Source organism: Chelonia mydas, chromosome 1 (genome assembly GCF_015237465.2).
Source record: "Chelonia mydas isolate rCheMyd1 chromosome 1, rCheMyd1.pri.v2, whole genome shotgun sequence".
In the NCBI taxonomy this organism is placed as follows: domain Eukaryota; kingdom Metazoa; phylum Chordata; order Testudines; family Cheloniidae; genus Chelonia; species Chelonia mydas.
Window position 1 is genome coordinate 240,406,979 of NC_057849.1, and position 17,767 is coordinate 240,424,745.

The window sequence follows — 17,767 nt, forward strand, 5'->3', positions numbered from 1 at the left end:
CACCTGGTCCTGGACAGATCCATCCTACCTCTGATGATCCCTTAGGAATCTGTGTTTCTCTCCTGCTTTGGCAACACTTGTGTGCTTTGTCCCATCAAATATTGAATCAGTCCAGAGTGTCCACCATTGGCAGCACACACTTTGCATGTGAGGGGAGTTTTTTTTCTGTACCTATTGCAGTATTCCCATGCACAAGAGGCATGTTGCAGACCAGACAGACTGTACATTAGAGGAGATGTAAAGCTTGGCTCCCCTTTTATTCCCTTTCTCCCTCCCCTTTATTCTCTGTGCCTTGGGCTGGAATCAAATGTCAGATCAAAATAGTAGAGACAAAATGTTCCTGACAAGAAGCAGCTGGAAGTTGATGTATGCAGGGGTTGCACTGAAGCTCTGATGAGCCTGACGGGGATGGATGTGACAAGACCAAGCTCAGTAACTCCCCTTTGAAATCTCTGCTGATGCTGCACCAAGCATGGATCACTATGTTCCAACCTGTGTGCCATTGGCAACCCCAGGATCCTGTTACCTTCTCAGTGTCAGATTGGTCAGTTTTTTTGTTTCATTTTTACTTACAATTTTGTACAACTAAATGGGGGGAGGGTGTCAAAATTAAAAATTTTTCATAGGAAAATGTTTTGATAATTTTTTTTGGGGGGGGGGATATTGGAAACTTTTTTTGCTTTCTAATTCAAATTTTGAAATGTCAAAAAAAATTTTCATTTTGACATTTCCACATTGGAATGTTTCTTTCCATGAAAACTTTTCATATTTTGACTTTTTATTTAGTTTCAGCAAGAAAACAAACATCAAACTATTGGATTTTCTGTTGGGATGGGAATTCTGGTTTTTAAACAGCTGTAGTTGGGGCAGTTTTCTGTTCATTCAGTAAACCCTCTGATTTTTTCAAGAATCTGTAAATGAGTCTGAACAAACATTTAAAAATAATCCACTATTTCCTGCCCTGTCTGTGCATCTTTGTTACAGTCTTTTGGGAATAGATCTCAGGCTTTGTGTGGAAGAATCAGGAGAATTGGTGGAAACCGAACTGGTTGAGGCTAGAACTCTTCAGTTCCCTTTCACAGGTGGGTTTTGGGTCAGTGGGAAGGTGAACACCCAGTTGATGGTTGTGCTCTAGTTCTTATTGTAAACAGCCCACTTCTCATTTGTAGTCTTTGCCTTTGTTTAATCCTGATGTCTAGAAAAGTAGATGAACAGAACATGAGGAGAAAGGAGGAGTATCCCTATTGCAATAGATGGTCACATTTGTTACCTTAAAAAAGTTGATCAGGTGATTTTTGCATATGCCCAGTTCTTAACCAGCACTGGGACCACCTTTACATTGTAGTGCTACCACCACTCACCCCAAACAGTGACCACCTTCCATGGCATACAATCCCTGCATTTGGTGTGAGGCACACTCTCTGGTTCACCATCAATAGTTAACTATTAATTATCTGAGTTAATTGTCTTTTATGGGAACTTTACAAAAAAAAAGTTGCCCTGTCCATGTTCATGTGGTGAGGTGTCTGACTGCAGGAGGACTGTGAGGCTTACACTGGCTACTGCTCACACATCTTGCCACGGAGCCTTGTTGATTCAGGTTATCAGTGTGTGTAGAAGTGGGACTAGCAAGGGCTTCAGGGGGTATCTAGCTGATGGAGGGCGAAGGCAGATGTAGGGAGGAGCTGGTGAAAGTGCTGGTGTGAGGACAAAGGAGGCTGGTGTCCTAGTGGGGGGATAGACAAAGCAAAGGTAGAGTATAGAGTATTACAATCGTGTGTGTGTGTGGGTGGGTGCACTCTGTTTACTTCCTGCCCACGTGCAAGCTTTGGTAAGTCCTGTTCTCACACATGCACACTGTCGTGAACTGCTTGTCCCATGTACAGTACACACTTGCACACTCTTCTTAAACCCAGTTTTGATGCTGCACTCACATGAGCATGTGCACACAGATCACTGTATTCTTGGTCTGTGTAGCAGGGTGGCCCCCCACTCCTGCCCTGAAGGGCTTGAAATCAGCCCTGGGAGAGGGCTGTGGCTGGGAGCAAGCAATTCCTAGGCTGATTGGGGGAAGCAGGCTCAGCTGTGGTCACACCCCAATCAGGGCTCAGCTGGCCCTTATAAGAGGGGAGGAGCAGACAGTCTCCTCTAGTTGTGGAGAGAGACGGGCCTGGCTGCTGGGGAGCGTACTGGAGTACCTGAGGTGGAGCAGGGCTGGGGGAAGGCCAAGGGAGCTGGGGAGCTCCGGCCTGGAAACCCCCCCCCCCAGGCTGCAGGCCTAGTGTAAGGCTGAATAGGTACTGGGGCTGCAGGGGGCAGCCCAAAGGTAGGCAGAGGCAGAAGGTCCAAAGCCCCCTTGTCTGTGATGATTGGCTTATACGCTGCAGTCTGCCCCGGTGTGCGGGGGCTCAATGGTCACTGGCAGTAGCCAAAGACTGAGGTGAGGTGGGGATAGTGGGTGGGGGCTCCCCAGGGCGAGGAGACCCAGAGACGGTGGGGGTACTGCCAGGGGGCAGCACCCTGGGTAAAAGGGGCACTGGGGTCCAGGAGGGACATGGGGGCCAGCAGCAAGCGGGACACTGACCTGCAGAGGGCGCTCCGGAGGCTGGAAGAGCTAATTCCCTGAGAGACCAGCAGGAGGTGCCACGGGGTGAATCCTGTCCCATGACAGTCTCGTTCCCAAATGGGATAGAGCAGCTATTCTCAGCAGTTGACTCTGGTTCTGTGCCCACACTGACTACAACGTGAACTTTGATTTTAAGTTCACACTGCTCACACAGAGAATATTCTCACCAGGGCTCAGACTGGAGACAAAAGGGATATATTCACCTAACTCAGAACACACAGAAATCACCTGATCCATCAGGAATATTCTCAGCAGCAGGCTCTGTGGTTCTGTACTTACTATGGATAGAATAGGCAATTTCCCTGCGATGTGTTCTGGTCTGTGTTCATATTGGCCAGTGAGCTCTGGCTATCACTGTTTATCTCCTGTGCACACAGCATGGTCTCCAGACCAAAAGTGTGGGGCAAGGCCCCTGGATTTTGCAGCACTCCAGTGTGGAAATTCTGTTTCTCCTTGGCTCAGAATTCTGGTAGTGCACATAATTATAAAGACAAGTGCCCACAAGGAAGGCGGCTCCTTCCACTTGATCCAAGCTTTTACACTAGTAACTCACACAGAATTAACTGTCTCTACGTGGTCTGTATGCTCCTGAGCAATTAAGCCTCTGCCATGGTAAACTCAAATCTGACTAGCAATAAGGACACCTTTCTGTAAATTTAGTTGTGGTTCAAGCAGGAATCACTCACATATGCTTGTTATGGCTGCTTCCTCCATCAGTTGGTCTCAAGTCTGAATAGAATCATAGAAATTTAGGATTGGAAAGGACCTCCAGAGGTCATCTAGTCCAGCCCCCTGTGCTGAGGCAGGACCAAGTACACCTCGACCATCTCTGACAAGTTTTTTTGTCTATCCCATTCTTAAAAACTCCCAATGATGGGGATTCCACAAACTCCTTTAGAAGCCTGTTCCCGGACTTAAGTACCCTTGTAGTTAGTTTTCCCTAATATCTAATCTAAATCTCCCTTGCTGCCGTTTAAGCCCACCATTTCCTGTCCTACCTTCATTAGACACAGAGAACAGTTGATGACTGTCCTCTCTTTAACAGCCCTTACCATATTTGAAGACTGTTATGAAGTTTCTCTTCAGTCTTCTCAAGACTAAACATGCCCAGTTTTTTTAACCTTTTTGTCTAGGTCAGGGTTTCTAAACTTTTTATCATTTTTGTTGCTCTCCGCTGGGCTCTCTCCAATTTGTCTGCATCTTTCTTAAAGTCAGGCACGCAAAATTGGACATAATATTCTGGCTGGGACCTCACCAGTGCCAACTAGAGTTGGGACAATTACTTCTGGTATCTTAGATATGACACTACTGTTACTATAGCCCAGATTGAGATTTGTCTTTGTCACGACTGCATCACGTTGTTGACTCATAGTCAGTTTGTGGTCCACTATAACCCCCAGATCGTTTTCAGTGGTAGACTGCCTAGCCAGTTACTCCCCATGTTCTATTTGTGCATTTGATTTTTCCTTCCTAAGTGGAATACTTTGCACTTGACTTTATTGAATTTCATCTTGTTGATTTCAGACCAACTCATCAAGGACACATTGAATTATAATCCTGTTCTCCAAAGTGCTTGCAATCCCTCCCAGTTTGCAGTCATCTGCTAATTTTATAAGCATATTCTCTTCTCCATTATCCAAATAATTTAATGAAAATATTGAATAGTACTAGACCCAGGACTGAGACCCCAACAGATATGACCTCCCAGTTTGACAGTGAGCCATGGATAACTACTGAGTACTGTTTTTAATCAGTTGAGCATCCATCTTTATAGCTACTTCATCTAGATCACATTTCCCATAGTTTGCTTATAAGAATGTTTTGTAGGACCGTCAAAAGTCTTACTAAAATACATCATGTCTACTTCTTTTCCCCCATCCACTAGGCCAGTAACCCTGTCAAAGGAGGAAATTAGGTTGGTTTGGCATGGTTTGTTCTTGACAGATCCATTACTTATCACTCCATTATCCTCTAGGTGCTTACAAATTGATTTAATATATAATAATTCCCTGGGTCCTCTTTGTTGCCCTTTAAAAAATGATAGGCATTGTGTTTGCTCTTCTCCAGTCCTCTCGGAGCTGGCATATTCTCCATGAGTTCTTGAAGATAATTGCTTACGGTTCTGAGATTGCTTTAGCTTGTTCCTTAAGTACCACAGGATGAATTTTGTGAGGCTCTGATGACTTGAATACATCTATCTTATCTAAATGTTCTGTAGCTTGTTCTTTTCTTTTTCTGGCTTGTGTTTCTTCCCTCTTGTTAATAGTAATTGTGTTTAAGCATCTGGTCACAATTACCCTTTTTAGTGAAGACTAAAGCAAAATAGGCATTAAATATCTGTCGTCTTGATGTTGTCCATTATTGGCTCTCCTTCCCCGCTTAAGTAGAGGAACTATACTTTCCTTTGTCTTTTTTTGCTCCTAATGTATTTAGAGAACTACTTCTTTTTGCCTTTTATGTCCTTGTCTAGGTATAATTCATTCTTCTTCGAGTGATTGCTCATGTGTATTCCACAATAGGTGTGCGTGCTCTCCACGTGCACCGGTGCCGGAAGTTTTCCCCCTCACGGTACCCGTAGGGAGGGAGCGCCCCCTACCTGGCGTGGTATAAGGGGAGCTGCGCACTCGCCCCATTCTCAGTTCCTTCTTGCCTCCAGTGAAGGTGCGTCGGAACTGCTCTGCTCCAGCTTTGCTGTAGCTCGTCCCCAGAACTGTTCGTTTGTTCAGTGTTAATACCTGTAGTTAGTTAGCTGTTTAGTCAGTAAGCCTGGGCTGGGGCATGCCCCACGCCCCGGGGTTTAAGTCATGCGGCTCTTGTAGGTTTTCTATGCCAAGAAGTGACTCGCACGCTGGCTGTTTGCGCTGTTTAGGAGAAACCCATATCAATGAAAGGTGCAAGATTTGCAAGTCGTTTAAGCCTCGGACCAAAAGAGAAAGGGACATTAGGCTCCGGGCCATCCTGAGGGAGTCAGTGCTGACCCCGACTGTGGCAAGCTGCTCCCAATCGGTACCCGGCACTGCGGCATCGGTACGTGGTGACCCTTCGGTGCCGTCGACCGGTTGGCACCACTCCCCGTCCACGGGGCACGCCAAGAGGGCCAGGAAGACTCCCTCTTCGCAGCAGCACTGAGATAGAGGCTAGGCCCATGTCGGGCGGTCCTTGATCCCCACCGGGCCCCAGGCCTCCGACTCATGTTGAGTGAAGTACCCCAGCCCCTTCGGAACAGGCCTGTCTGGATGCCATCCACGCCTGAAGCCCTCCAGGCGGCCCAGGACGTTATGTCCATGCCGGTGCCCGGAGCGCCACCGATATCGGCCCCACGCTCCAGAGGCAAGCTGCTGCTGTGACCTCAGCAGTCGCCTCTGGCCTGGCACCGGTCTCGGTCGAGGGAGAGGGTACTGCAGTCGTTAAAGGCATGGTAGTCAATGCCGTTCCCACTCGGACTCCCGCTCCAAGTCTCCGCCAAGACATTGCCGCTCCAGCATCTCGCTGTCGCGGGTCTGCCTGTCGAGGCTGTTCGCGGAGCAGCTGTTACCGTTGGTACCAGTCCTCCACATTGAGATTGTGGTCCCGTGGCCATCGTAGATCCTGGCACCGCCGCTCCTCCCGGTCCAGAGACGACAGCAGATCTTACGCCAGCCCGGTCTCCATTTGTAGCCGTCCTTCGATGGGCCAGGCCAGCCAACCCAAACAGCCGGCCCCGCCGGTGCCACAGCAGGTGCAGTGGCACCGAGCATCATGGCCAGCCCAATGGTACCAGTGGACACCGTGGCCTCCAGCACAGCCCCCAGTGGGAGCTCGCTCGGTGGCTGGAGCTTCGGAAGCACTATCAGCCTCCCTCTCCAGACCCCCGAGAAAGGCGTCGGTGGGACGTATGTCCTTGGCACCATGCCCAGAGCCCGACCAGGTGGTGGACTCTCTGGTGCTGGCCAACACCCAGAGCACCGCACCGGCCTCCTCGCCCTGCCTGGAGGAGGCGATTGTGGCCCTGTGCCCCGCCACCCCGCCGGAGGATTTCAGGACCCACCAAGAACTCTTAAAGAGGGTGGCAGCAAGCCTCCATCTCCAAGAAGAGGAGATGGAGGAGCCCTCAGACTCCCTGTTTAACGTGTTGTCCCCATCGGCACCAGGTAGGGTGGCCTTGCTTCTCTATGAAGGGGTGGCTAAGATTTCAAATGCCCTGTGGGAAACACCGGCCTCGTTGGCCCCCATCTCTAAAAAGGCAGACCGCAAGTACTTTGTACCCACTAAAGGGCATGAATACTTGTATACCCACCCGGTGCCCAACTCCCTGGTGATCGAGTTGGTCAACCACAGGGAACGGCAGGGTCAGCCAGCCCCGACCCCAAAGAACAAAGACTCTCGGAGACTGGACTCTTTCAGAAGGAAATGTATTCATCTTCGAGCTTCCAGTTACGAGTGGCAAACCATCAGGCTCTCCTGGGCCGGTACAAATTCAATCTGTGTTGCTCCATAGCCAAGTTTGAAGACTCCCTCCAGCAGTGTGATAGGAAGGAGTTCAAGGCACTAGTGGAGGAAGGGCCAGCGGCCGCTAGGGCATCGCTGCAGGCAGCCTCGGATGCTGCGGACACGGCCGCATGATCAATGGCCTCCGCGGCGTCCATGGAATGGGTGTCATGGCTCTTGCTCTCTGGGCTGTCCAGCGAGGTGCAGTCTTCCATGCAAGATCTCCTGTTTGACGGGAAAGCTCTGTTTGCGGGGGAAACTGATACAAGGCTGCATGGCATGAAAGACTCCCGCATGACCCTCCAGACTCTGGGCCTCTATGTCCCAGCTCTGGCAAAACCTAAGTTCAAGCCACAGCAGACTGCTGTCCAGGCCACCCTCCCGAAATATGAGGCCGCCCATAAGAAGCAGCAGGAGTATAAGACACACCCTCAGAGGCAGTCTCGGCCTGCCCCCCAGCCTGGGTCCTCCAAGGGCAAGCAGGCGAGGAAAAGGCACTTTTGACGGGATGCTCAGGGGCACCGCGCCAGTCCTCGCCAGGGATCCACCCCCAATAAAGCTACCCTTCTCCAACTGGTTGTGTGCTTTCCTCCTGGAATGGTTGTGGCTAACCTCGGACCGATGGGTCCTCAACACCATCTCCCGGGGTTACACCCTCCAGTTTACTTCCTCCTTGCCCAACCACCACCCACCCTCCTCCCTCTTGGGGGACCCCTCGCACGAAACTCTGCTCAAGCAGGAGGTGGGGCTGCTCCTAGGACTAGGAGCGATAGAGGCGGTGCCCAAGGAGTTCATGGGCAAGGGATATTACTCCCGTTATTTCCTTATCCCGAAGGCCAAAGGGGGGCTCAGGCCCATACTGGACCTGCGAGGTCTGAACCAGTACATGGTGAAACTCAAGTTCCGCATGGTCTCCCTGGCCTCCATCATCCCCTCGCTGGATCCCGGGGACTGGTATGCTGCCCTCAATCTACAGGACGCATACTTCCACATCCACATATTCGAGGGGCACAGACACTTCCTCCGTTTTGTGGTGGGACAGAAACATTACCAATTCACAGTCCTCCCGTTTGGTCTGTCCACTGTCCCCAGGGTGTTCACAAAATGCATGTCGGTGGTAGCGGCCTACCTCAGGCAGTGGGGGGGGTCCAGATATTTCCCTATCTGGACGATTGGCTTGTCAAGGGCACCTCCCAGTTGCAGGTGAGGGATCACGTGGCGCTCCTCCTATCCACATGCACCACCTTGCGCCTGTTGGTAAACAACACCAAGTCCACGTTAGTCCCGGTCCAAAGCACAGAGTTTATTGGGGCGCTCCTGGACTCAGTGTTGGCCAGGGCATCTCTCCCGCCAGAGAGATTGGAGACCCTGAAAGGTCTCATCGACTTGGTCACAAGATTTCCAGTGACAACAGCCAGGGTTTGCCTGCAATTCTTGGGTCACATGTCGGTGTGCACGTACGTGGTCCGTCACGCCAGACTCAGGATGAGTCAAACTCGAAAGTAGATGGCCCTTCACTCGCCGCGCTTATTTGGCAAAGTGGTCCCGTTTCTCTAGGTGGGCGGCAGACCAGGGTGTCTTCCCAGTGGCCGCCCCGATCAAGCTTATCCTTGATTAGCTCCTCCACCTGAGGGCCCAGGGCCTGGCGCCCTCATCAGTCAAGGTGCACCTGGCAGCCATATCGGCCTTCCATCTGCCGGTGCAAGGGCACGCGGTATTTTCCCATGCTATGACTGGCCAGTTCCTTAAGGGTTTGGACTGTCTTTTTCCGTATTCTAGACCCCCGATCCCACATTGGGACCTAAACCTGGTGTTGGCTCGTCTCACGGGGCCCCCATTTGAACCACTGGCCACGTGCTCCTGGTCTCACCTCTTGTGGAAGGTGGCTTTCCTGGTTGCAATCATGTCGGCCAGGCGAGTCTCGAAGCTCAGGGCCCTGACCTCCGAGCCACTGTACACGGTCTTTCATATGGACGAGGTCCAGCTCCGCCCACACCACGCGTTCCTCCCGAAGGTGGTCTCCGCCTACCACATGGGTCAGGACATTTTTCTACCAGTCCTCTGCCCCAAACCTCACGCATCCAGTGAGGAGCGCCGTCTCCACAAGCTAGATGGGCGGCGGGCTCTGGCTTTCTACCTCAAGTGGACCAAGCCGTTCAGAAAGTCTTTGCAACTGTTTGTCGCCTCGGCTGAGCGTGCGAGGGGCCAGCCGATTTCCACTCAATGGCTTTCCAGTCGCATCACTTTGTGCATCTGTTCCTGTTATGAGCTGGTGGGTGTTTCCCCGCCACCCATTGTGAGGGCACGCTTGACTCGGGCGCAGGCCTCATCAGCTACCTTCATGGCCCACAGCCCATCCAGGACATTGTAGGGCCACCATCTGGTCTTCGGTTCACACGTTCACCTCGCACTATGCGATCGTCCCCCAAACTAGGGATGATGCTGGATTCGGCATGGCTGTACTCCATCCTGGGAACTTGTGAACTCCTACCCACCTCCAACAGATGTAGCTTGGAATCACCTATTGTGGAATACATATGAGCAATCACTCCAAGAAGAAAAGACAGTTACCTTTTCCATAGCTGGTGTTCTTCGAGATGTGTTGCTCATGTCTATTCCACATCCCACCCTCCTTCCCCTCTGTCGGAGTTGTCTGGCAAGAAGGAACTGAGGGTGGGGGGAGCACGTAGCTCCCCTTATACCATGCCAGGCAGGTGCCACTCCAGCGGTCTGGGGGCGTGCTCCCCCCCCAGGGGTACTGCTAGGGGAAAAACTTCCGGCACCTGTGCACGTGGTACGCACGCACACCTATTGTGGAATAGACATGAGCAACACATCTCGAAGAACACCAGTTACGGAAAAGGTAACTGTCTTTTTTGTCTTAGCGTTTCTGATTTTAAGCAAGTTCCTGTAACCTGGCAGGATATCGGTCAGTATATTATCCACCTTCTGTACATACAGGCAACATTTCTACTACCTCTTTCTTCAAACACATTAAGTTAAGGCCTAGCAGAGTTTGAAAATCTGAAATGACCAGTATTCTGTTGGTTATAAGGTAAGTGGAAATGGATAACATTTACCCTGGCTTTCAGTTCCCAAATAGTTTTAATGGCAAATTTTGGTCGTGGCATCTGGGAAGTCACCTGCAGTAACTGCAAGAACATATAATTCTGAAACACATGAAAAAAGTTGATAACTAGTGGGACAGAACTGCAGAGAGGTGGGAACGGGAGAGTAGCAACCCTCCTTGTCCAAATATTATAGACTGCAATTAGGACAGAGCAAATGCAAAATACAGGGAACAATTTCTTTATTCCAGGAATTTCTACCCAACAGATTGTGCGTCAACCACTCTTCTAGCAACGCAGGTTAAACTTTTTGAAAGCATCTGAGTGATAAAGGAGCATAAGAGCTGCTGAAAGTAGCTGGGACTTGTGTTCCTGAGGCACTTTTGAAAATCCCACTCTCCTGCAGAAAGGATGCACCTACTTCATCCAGCAGACTGTGAGGGGAACTCATGTCACTATGCCTTGCCCAGAAACCAACTCTGAGGTTTCTTTTCCTTTTGCAGTTTCATTTGAGTAACTGGCTTTGATTCACACATTCTTTAATTTTATACAGCACCTCAGATGCCTGGAGATGGATGGGTCCTTTAGAAAACAAATGAATAAACTATTCCCTTTCTCTTACCCATTGAATGAAAATGTGACATTAGACGAGACCTAATGGTGATTCCTGTGACACCCTGCTAGAGACTTCCCTGAAACTAGTTACAATGTCTGTCTTTGTTTGTTTGCAGCCAGTTAGCAAGCTGGGTGCCCTGTGCTAATGTATGCTTATTCTATAGACCTCACTTTGAGTGGTGGGTGCCCAGCTCTTCTGCAAACCCGGCCTTTAGTGTTTATGAAGCACTTTGACTCCCCTCACTATGAAACTCACTATAGATGTGCAAGGTATTGTTTGTTGTTATGCTGACAGTTACCGCCCAATCAATGTAACTTCAATTGCTAATAGAACACATTTAAGAGAAAATCTTTGTAAACACCGTCAGGTAAATGGAACGAGGAGTAATAAAATCAACCTGAGTTTATAAAGGGGGGACAATAGTCTTGGGCCTAAAGCAGGTGAATGGCAGACAGGAATCTAGTCTTTACTCCTGTATAGATAGACTTGATCTGTGACTGTAGAGAAGAATAAAAACCCCCACAACATCTTTTTGCTCCCCCACCCCAAAACAACCCCCCTGTTGAATCAAAACTCTCTGCTGTGCACACAACTCTCCCCCTGGGGAGAGGATGAGAGTGAATGAACCACGTGTGACAGATATTAATTATGTCACTTAATGCACCTCTGGAAGTTGCTCAGATACTATGGTATAAACATCTGTCTAGAATAGAAGCCACTGAATAATTAAGCTTCACAATAGTCCTGTGAGGTAGTCAGTTTCACTCGCCACTGAAATGCGCTACTTCTGAGATGAAATAGGGTAGCTGTTTAAAAGCACACAACAATTCTGCATGACAGGAAGCAGAGGATACCGTGTCCACTTGAAATGGCAGGAGGAATTTAAATAGAATAATTATTTGAGATGGAATTTGCTCAGACATCAGGACAAACACCCTTACTCCTACAGAGAGTTCTATGGGATATTTAATGTCTATATGTGGTCAGACTTTGATAGGTAATATCAGAAGTAACATAGTCCCACAATACCATGGTGGGGAATTTGGTTTAATAGATATTCAGATGGGAAAGCATTGCCCACTGAATTGTCACTACAGCACCTATGTGCCCATTGGACGTCAGTCTACTATAATCTATATATAATAACCTGGCTCAACCAAGATTATCCTGGGAGATACCACAATGAGAGGTGGTATGTCAAAGCTGCAGATCCCTTCTCTTTCCTTTCTTTGTGGATTGGTACCACATTTGCTTTTTCCTGGTCCTCTGGTATCTCCCCACTTTTCCTTTATTTTAAAATGTATCAGTATCTTAGTAAATTTGATAACTAAATAAGTCTCTTAAGCTGGGATGCATATTGTCCAAACACACTTACTCTATGTTTGTATTTTCCAGTATTCCTTTACCGGCTTTTTATGACGTTATTTCGGTCATATTTCTGATGGTTTGAACCTCTCTTATTTGTTCTTCTTATTGAAGACATTTTTCAACATTCTGTATCTCAGCCATTTTGAGTTCATCCTTTTCTTCTTTTTTCCCTACAGACCTTTTTTACCCCAACATATTGGTTCAAAGTCCTTCTCATTCCCATTAACTTCTTTGGCTTGTATAACTCATTTAAATGTGTTATTGAACTTCTCTTTTTCCCGTAAGCCTCAACTGATTCTGTATTTATTTGTTCTTTCCTTCTATTTCCAATAATGAGCTTATTTTTTTAATCCTCAGATCTATTGAGTTAGTCTCTGAACTATACTGACTGCTTCTTGTTCTTTTTCCAGAAGAACTCTAATGTGGTGCACCTTAATTATGTTATGTTTTAGTCTTTTCTCCAGCCTTCTTTTGTACTTGTGGATTTTAATACTACTTCCCATTGCATTGTGCTCATTCAATACTTTAATTCCTGAAAATTTGCTTTCCTTCATTCTGCTGCATTCTGTGCATTCTGACCTGACTTGGCTCAAGTAAAATAGTTTGACTGGTTATGGACTTCCCAATTGTCCTCCATTGTTCCTCCCAACTGGCTTCTCTTCTGTCTGGAGCTCTACTTTCTAGATCATAAAGTTGTTGTCTTTGTAACTTGGGAACATCTTTGCATATTTACGCTTATTATCCAATACACGTCTTGGTAGCTGAGTCCCTTGTGAGTACAATATACAGTGGTTTCAAGAACCTCCAGGAAATTTTAGATAATTGATCTCTTTTTGTCCTGGGTGGGTCTGTAGCAGATGCAACCTATAATTTTGCTCCTTTTAATCCACTGTATCGTTGTCCAAAATACTTTACTACACTCTTCATTGTCAGACTGTTTCTCACTGGGATATTCCCTAATGTCTCACGCATTAAGAGTGAGATCTGTGGCAGTTCAATAGTTCTGTAGCTATGCCTTGCTGAGTCTCTTGTGAAACACCAATGACACACGTCTTCTGTTATTGGAAGAGACACCTAGGTAAGAGCTCACTGGCCTGAGAAAGGAGTGGGGCAGAGATTAGTGGAATGCACTCCCACCATTGGGGCCTGTCTCCTCCTCCTACCATCTTAATATCTTGTTTGTGAAATAATTACAGTGTAATAATCCATAATAGAGATCTAAAAATTTGCCCCCACTTTCCCCCATCATCGGGAGGTAAATCTATGCAGAGAGGTCACTGGGGTTTGCCCATGTGTTGTGCTCATTCACTAGCATTCCAAGGGAAGGCTTAAATCTGTGTTATAGAGACTGCAGTGAAAATTCACTCTAAGTTAGATTCTGGTCTTACCTGTTTCTGATGTAGCCTGGAACTTGAACTTGTCTCTGGTATGGACTTGACAGGCATGTGTGAATTTTTCATTTATTGTCCCTTGAACTGGGGGAAGAGAGAGACAGAATGAGTAACAGAGGGAAAGAGGAAGAGAAGTAGACAGAGAGGGGAAGAAACAAACTGAGACAGAAGTAGACACAGGGTGAGAGACTGACAGACAAAAGCAAGGTGGAGGTACACATGGAGCCAGCCACTCCCCCCCCACCCCCCACAAAGAAAAAAGTAAGACACTCTCATGGACAGGGGAGAGAGCCCCTTTTGCAATGGTCATGCAATCAGTCATGTGTAGGTTGTTGTCCAGCCCTGGGGGAGTGGGGGAAGGAATGTGGGTTGGGCAAAGTGTAGAATTGCACCACTGCAGAATTTTTCTTCCACACTTTAAATAGTCAGTACCTTTCACTACAGCTTTCACATTTCCCTCCAATCAGACCCTTGACAGCTCCTTCCTTAAGGTAAATGGCTCACTGTTGTCTTCTGCTTTCCTTCCCCCAACTCCTTTAGTTACCTTGTGGTTGGCTGTTTAATAATTTTCTAGTGTGTAAAGTTTTTTTTTCCTTCTTCTGAGGAATTGCTGTCAGATGCTTGGGAGTGTTCGTTACTGTGGGGTGTGTGTGTGTGTGTATACACAAGCACACTTTCTGGAGTATGCTGGGTACAACCCTCACTCTTCTGGCTATTTTTGGGGAACACCATTTGTTGACATTGTGTTTTTCTGCTCTTTGCGAGAACTGGCGGTACAGGAGAATTAGACGGGACTTTGCCAAGCTGCCTCAGTGGGGCACAGGGGAGATCAATGGCAGATGCTGTGTGCAGGAATGTGCTTCCATTGCTCAAATAGTTCTCAGCAACCCTTGCTTATGCACAGTACCGAAGTAGGAGCTGCAGCCATCCTCCTCCTCCTCTGCTGATACATCCTGCTGAGTTTTGCTGCCATTAGTACTCCTTGTAGGGAATGAATACGCACAAATATCCCACGAATTGCTGCAGTAAAATCCTGGTACAATCTGCACCCCCTATCCAATGTTTCCCTGCAGTATCCTGGAAACACTGGCTGTGTAGGAATTTGCATTTAATTCAGTCCCAATCTTTAGTAAAAGACTCTCTAGGGACCTTTGCAGGACAGTGAGCAAATAGGATTAAAGCAGCTGTGAGCTTTCCTACCAGCAGAAGCACTTTATTAAATAGTGTATGAGCACCAGCTCTGCAGGCTACTGCAGTCCCAGCCTCTGCTAGCAGGAGTCACTGTAGGGAATAGCATAGAAGCATTGGCTTTGGACTGCTCACAGCTATTGGTTCCTAGCCTCACCTAGCAGACATTGTAGGGCAATGGTTTAGGGGAATGGAGCTGGGGCACTGGCTGTGGTGGAATTCACAGCTCTTGCCGCTCCTTTGTTACACATAATTTCATAACTGCTATGCCTTTTCCTCCCCCCATAAACTGCACCTTTAAATCACTGAGAACTCTGCTCTCTGCAGAGAGAGGCAGTTATTTTGAGAGGCAGAGCTGCTGCAGCCTGTTGCAAAGGAAATTCTCTGTGTGCCCCCATCGAAGCTGTAGTTTACTGATCATTCTTGTTCTCCTAAAGGGACACGGTCAGCGTGGAAAAAATCCCATTTCTGTCTGAAAAACTTGTATCTTCTCTACTTACAAGTAACACTGGTAAGATCGCTTCACCTGACAGTCAAAAGAAAACACTTTTTCCTCTATCTGTTGGTTTGTTTACTTTGTGCATGTGATGGTGGTTGGTGCATGTGACATAACTGGGTATAGTTAATTTCATGACTTCCCTGTGAGTTAATCAGTTTCTTCCTCGCTGAAAAACCCCTTATAAACTACAACAGGGGAGTAGAAAAACCCTTATAAAATATCTTCAAGACATTTAAAAAAATTGGTTAAGGCTTGTCTCCTATGTTTGTACAACTCCTGGGGCAGTGTGGCCTCAGTCCAGATTGGGGCCTTTGGGTGCTAGATTAATGTACGTAGCTAATAATATTAGTAATATGTGTACTATTTAAAGGATGCGCTTTCAAAAGGATGGAGTGTTTTGAAATGAGTCAGTTTTAAATGATGATAAAGAAGGTAGCACCCCTTTAACCCAAAATAAATCCATGAGATTGAAGGTATGTAGGTGCATTTAGTATATGGAAAAAACCATAACATTCCCTATCAGGAATTGTAAGGCTTGATACAAGAGTAACTAGTGGGGTGTGTCTGTCTGTCTGTGTCCCTCAGCTGCTCTAGCCTGAAAGAGAGGTAAATAACAGGGTCCCCCAAGGATCTGTGCTGGGACCAGTGCTGTTCAACACATTCATAAATGATCAGGAAAAAGGGGTAAATGATGAGGTGGCAAAGTTTGCAGACACAAAATTACTTAAGATAGTTAGGTCTAAAGCTGACTGCGAAGAGTCACAAAACTAGGTGACTAGCCAACAATATGGCAGATGAAATTCAATGTCGGTAAGTGCACATTGGAAAACATAATCCCAACTATACATACAAAATGATGAGATCTTGGACTCATTGTGAAACAGCCGTTCAACATGCAACTGCAGTCAGAAAAGATAACAATATTAGGAACCATTAAGAAAGGGATAGACAATAAGACAGAAAATATCACAATGTCACTATATAAATCCATGGTACACTCACACCATGAATACTGCATGCATTCTGTTTGCCCCATCTCAAAAAAGACATATTAGAATAGGAAAAGGCACAGAGAAGGGCAACAAAAATAATTAGGGGTATGGAACAGTTTCCATATGAGGAGAGATTAAAAAGACTAGGACTGCTCATTTTAGGCGAGATAACTAAGGGGGGGATAAGATAAGAGGCTTATAAAATTAAGAATGGTACTGAGCAGGTGAATAATGAAGTTTTATTTAAGCCTTCACATAACACAAGAACTAGGGATCACTTGATGAAATTAATAGGCAGCAGGTTTAAAACAAACATAAGGAAGTACGTCTCCATACAGCACATTGTTAACCTGTGGAACTCATTGCCAGGGGATACTGTGAAGGCCAAAAGTAAACTGGGTTCAAATAAGGACTAGATAAGTTCATGGAGGATAGGTCCATCAATGGCTATTAGCCAAGATGCCCAGGGACACAACCCCATGCTCTGGGTGTCCCCAAGTCTCTGACTGCCAGAAGCTGACCTTGGATGATGGGAGATGGATCACTTGATAATTGCCCTGTTCTGTTCATTATCTCTGAAGCATCTGGCATTGGCCACTGTCAGAAGACAGGATACTTGGTTAAGTAGACCACTGGTTTGACCCAGTATGTTCTTATAAATTTCTGACTAGTTGAATGAATTGTAAACATAATGCTGAAAAATGGTACCAATTCTTTGAAGGTGGGATGGATTACAGAGTGCCGGGGGCAGTTAGCAATGGAGAGACGATACCTGCTCATCCAGGCATGGAAAAGCAGAAGGAAGAAGAGAATCAAACACTGGAACGAGGCCATTGGAACAACAAGCTGGAATATGTGCTATCCGTGGCTGGGGAGATTATTGGCCTGGGTAATGTCTGGAGGTTCCCCTACCTCTGTTACAAGAATGGTGGAGGTAAGTACAGCCCTAGCTCTAACCGCTTACATCAGCTACCCCATCTAGCCCCTGATGTCCCTCTGTTGTTCTCCATTGGCCTTAAAGCTCCATGGTCACTTGCATTTTGAATTGCTCTGTGCCTATCTGCACTTGAGCTTTGTTTCCAAGAGGTGGTCTGAAATTGTCTGTACCTCGGGGGTATGCACCTGTGTGCACAGCGGGCCTGATTTCTAGACGATCTATGCTTGCCCAAGAAATGCATTTCCTTGGGGGGCAGAGGCAGCCGTATGCGCTTGGCACCATACATCTTGCAGTTTTTCAGAGTGTCCGTCTGTACCAAATTTCCCACAAGTGCTCAGTGTGTTTGTCCACTGCTAGGAACCTGTTTCCTAGAGGTTTCCAGAGTCCACATCTGTGCCCCAGGGACCCATTTGCTGGAATGCCTGGGGCCTGGTTGTCTATGCCCAAGAGGCCAATTTCCCAGCAGTGACCAGACTGGAGTTTTTCACATACAGGCCTGACGTATCTGCATATTTCCTGGAAGTTCCTGAGGAGTTAAGGACTCCTGGTATAGTATAGGGGTTCTCTGTACCAGTGCCACGACGACTGCTTTTCTACGTGTAAAACTAGGGCCGG

At 47.3% G+C, this 17,767-nt stretch overlaps 1 protein-coding gene across 5 annotated transcripts in view; it reads left to right on the plus strand.

Annotated features, from left to right (window-relative positions):
* The first annotated feature begins 669 nt into the window (after nt 1-669).
* LOC102937457 (sodium- and chloride-dependent GABA transporter 2) overlaps nt 670-17,767 on the plus strand; it is a 69,863-nt gene continuing 52,765 nt past the window's right edge. For 3 of the 5 annotated variants that reach the window (XM_037878128.2, XM_037878143.2, XM_037878139.2), the window contains exons 1-3: nt 13,850-14,027; nt 15,162-15,235; nt 16,937-17,149. In XM_037878128.2, coding sequence (XP_037734056.1) covers nt 16,942-17,149 — 208 coding nt within the window. In that variant the 5' untranslated portion in view covers nt 13,850-14,027; nt 15,162-15,235; nt 16,937-16,941. Of the gene's footprint in view, nt 1,083-13,849; nt 14,028-15,161; nt 15,236-16,936; nt 17,150-17,767 lie in introns of those variants that run through there. The other 2 variants (XM_043540553.1, XM_007070794.4) reach the window with 2 other exon arrangements.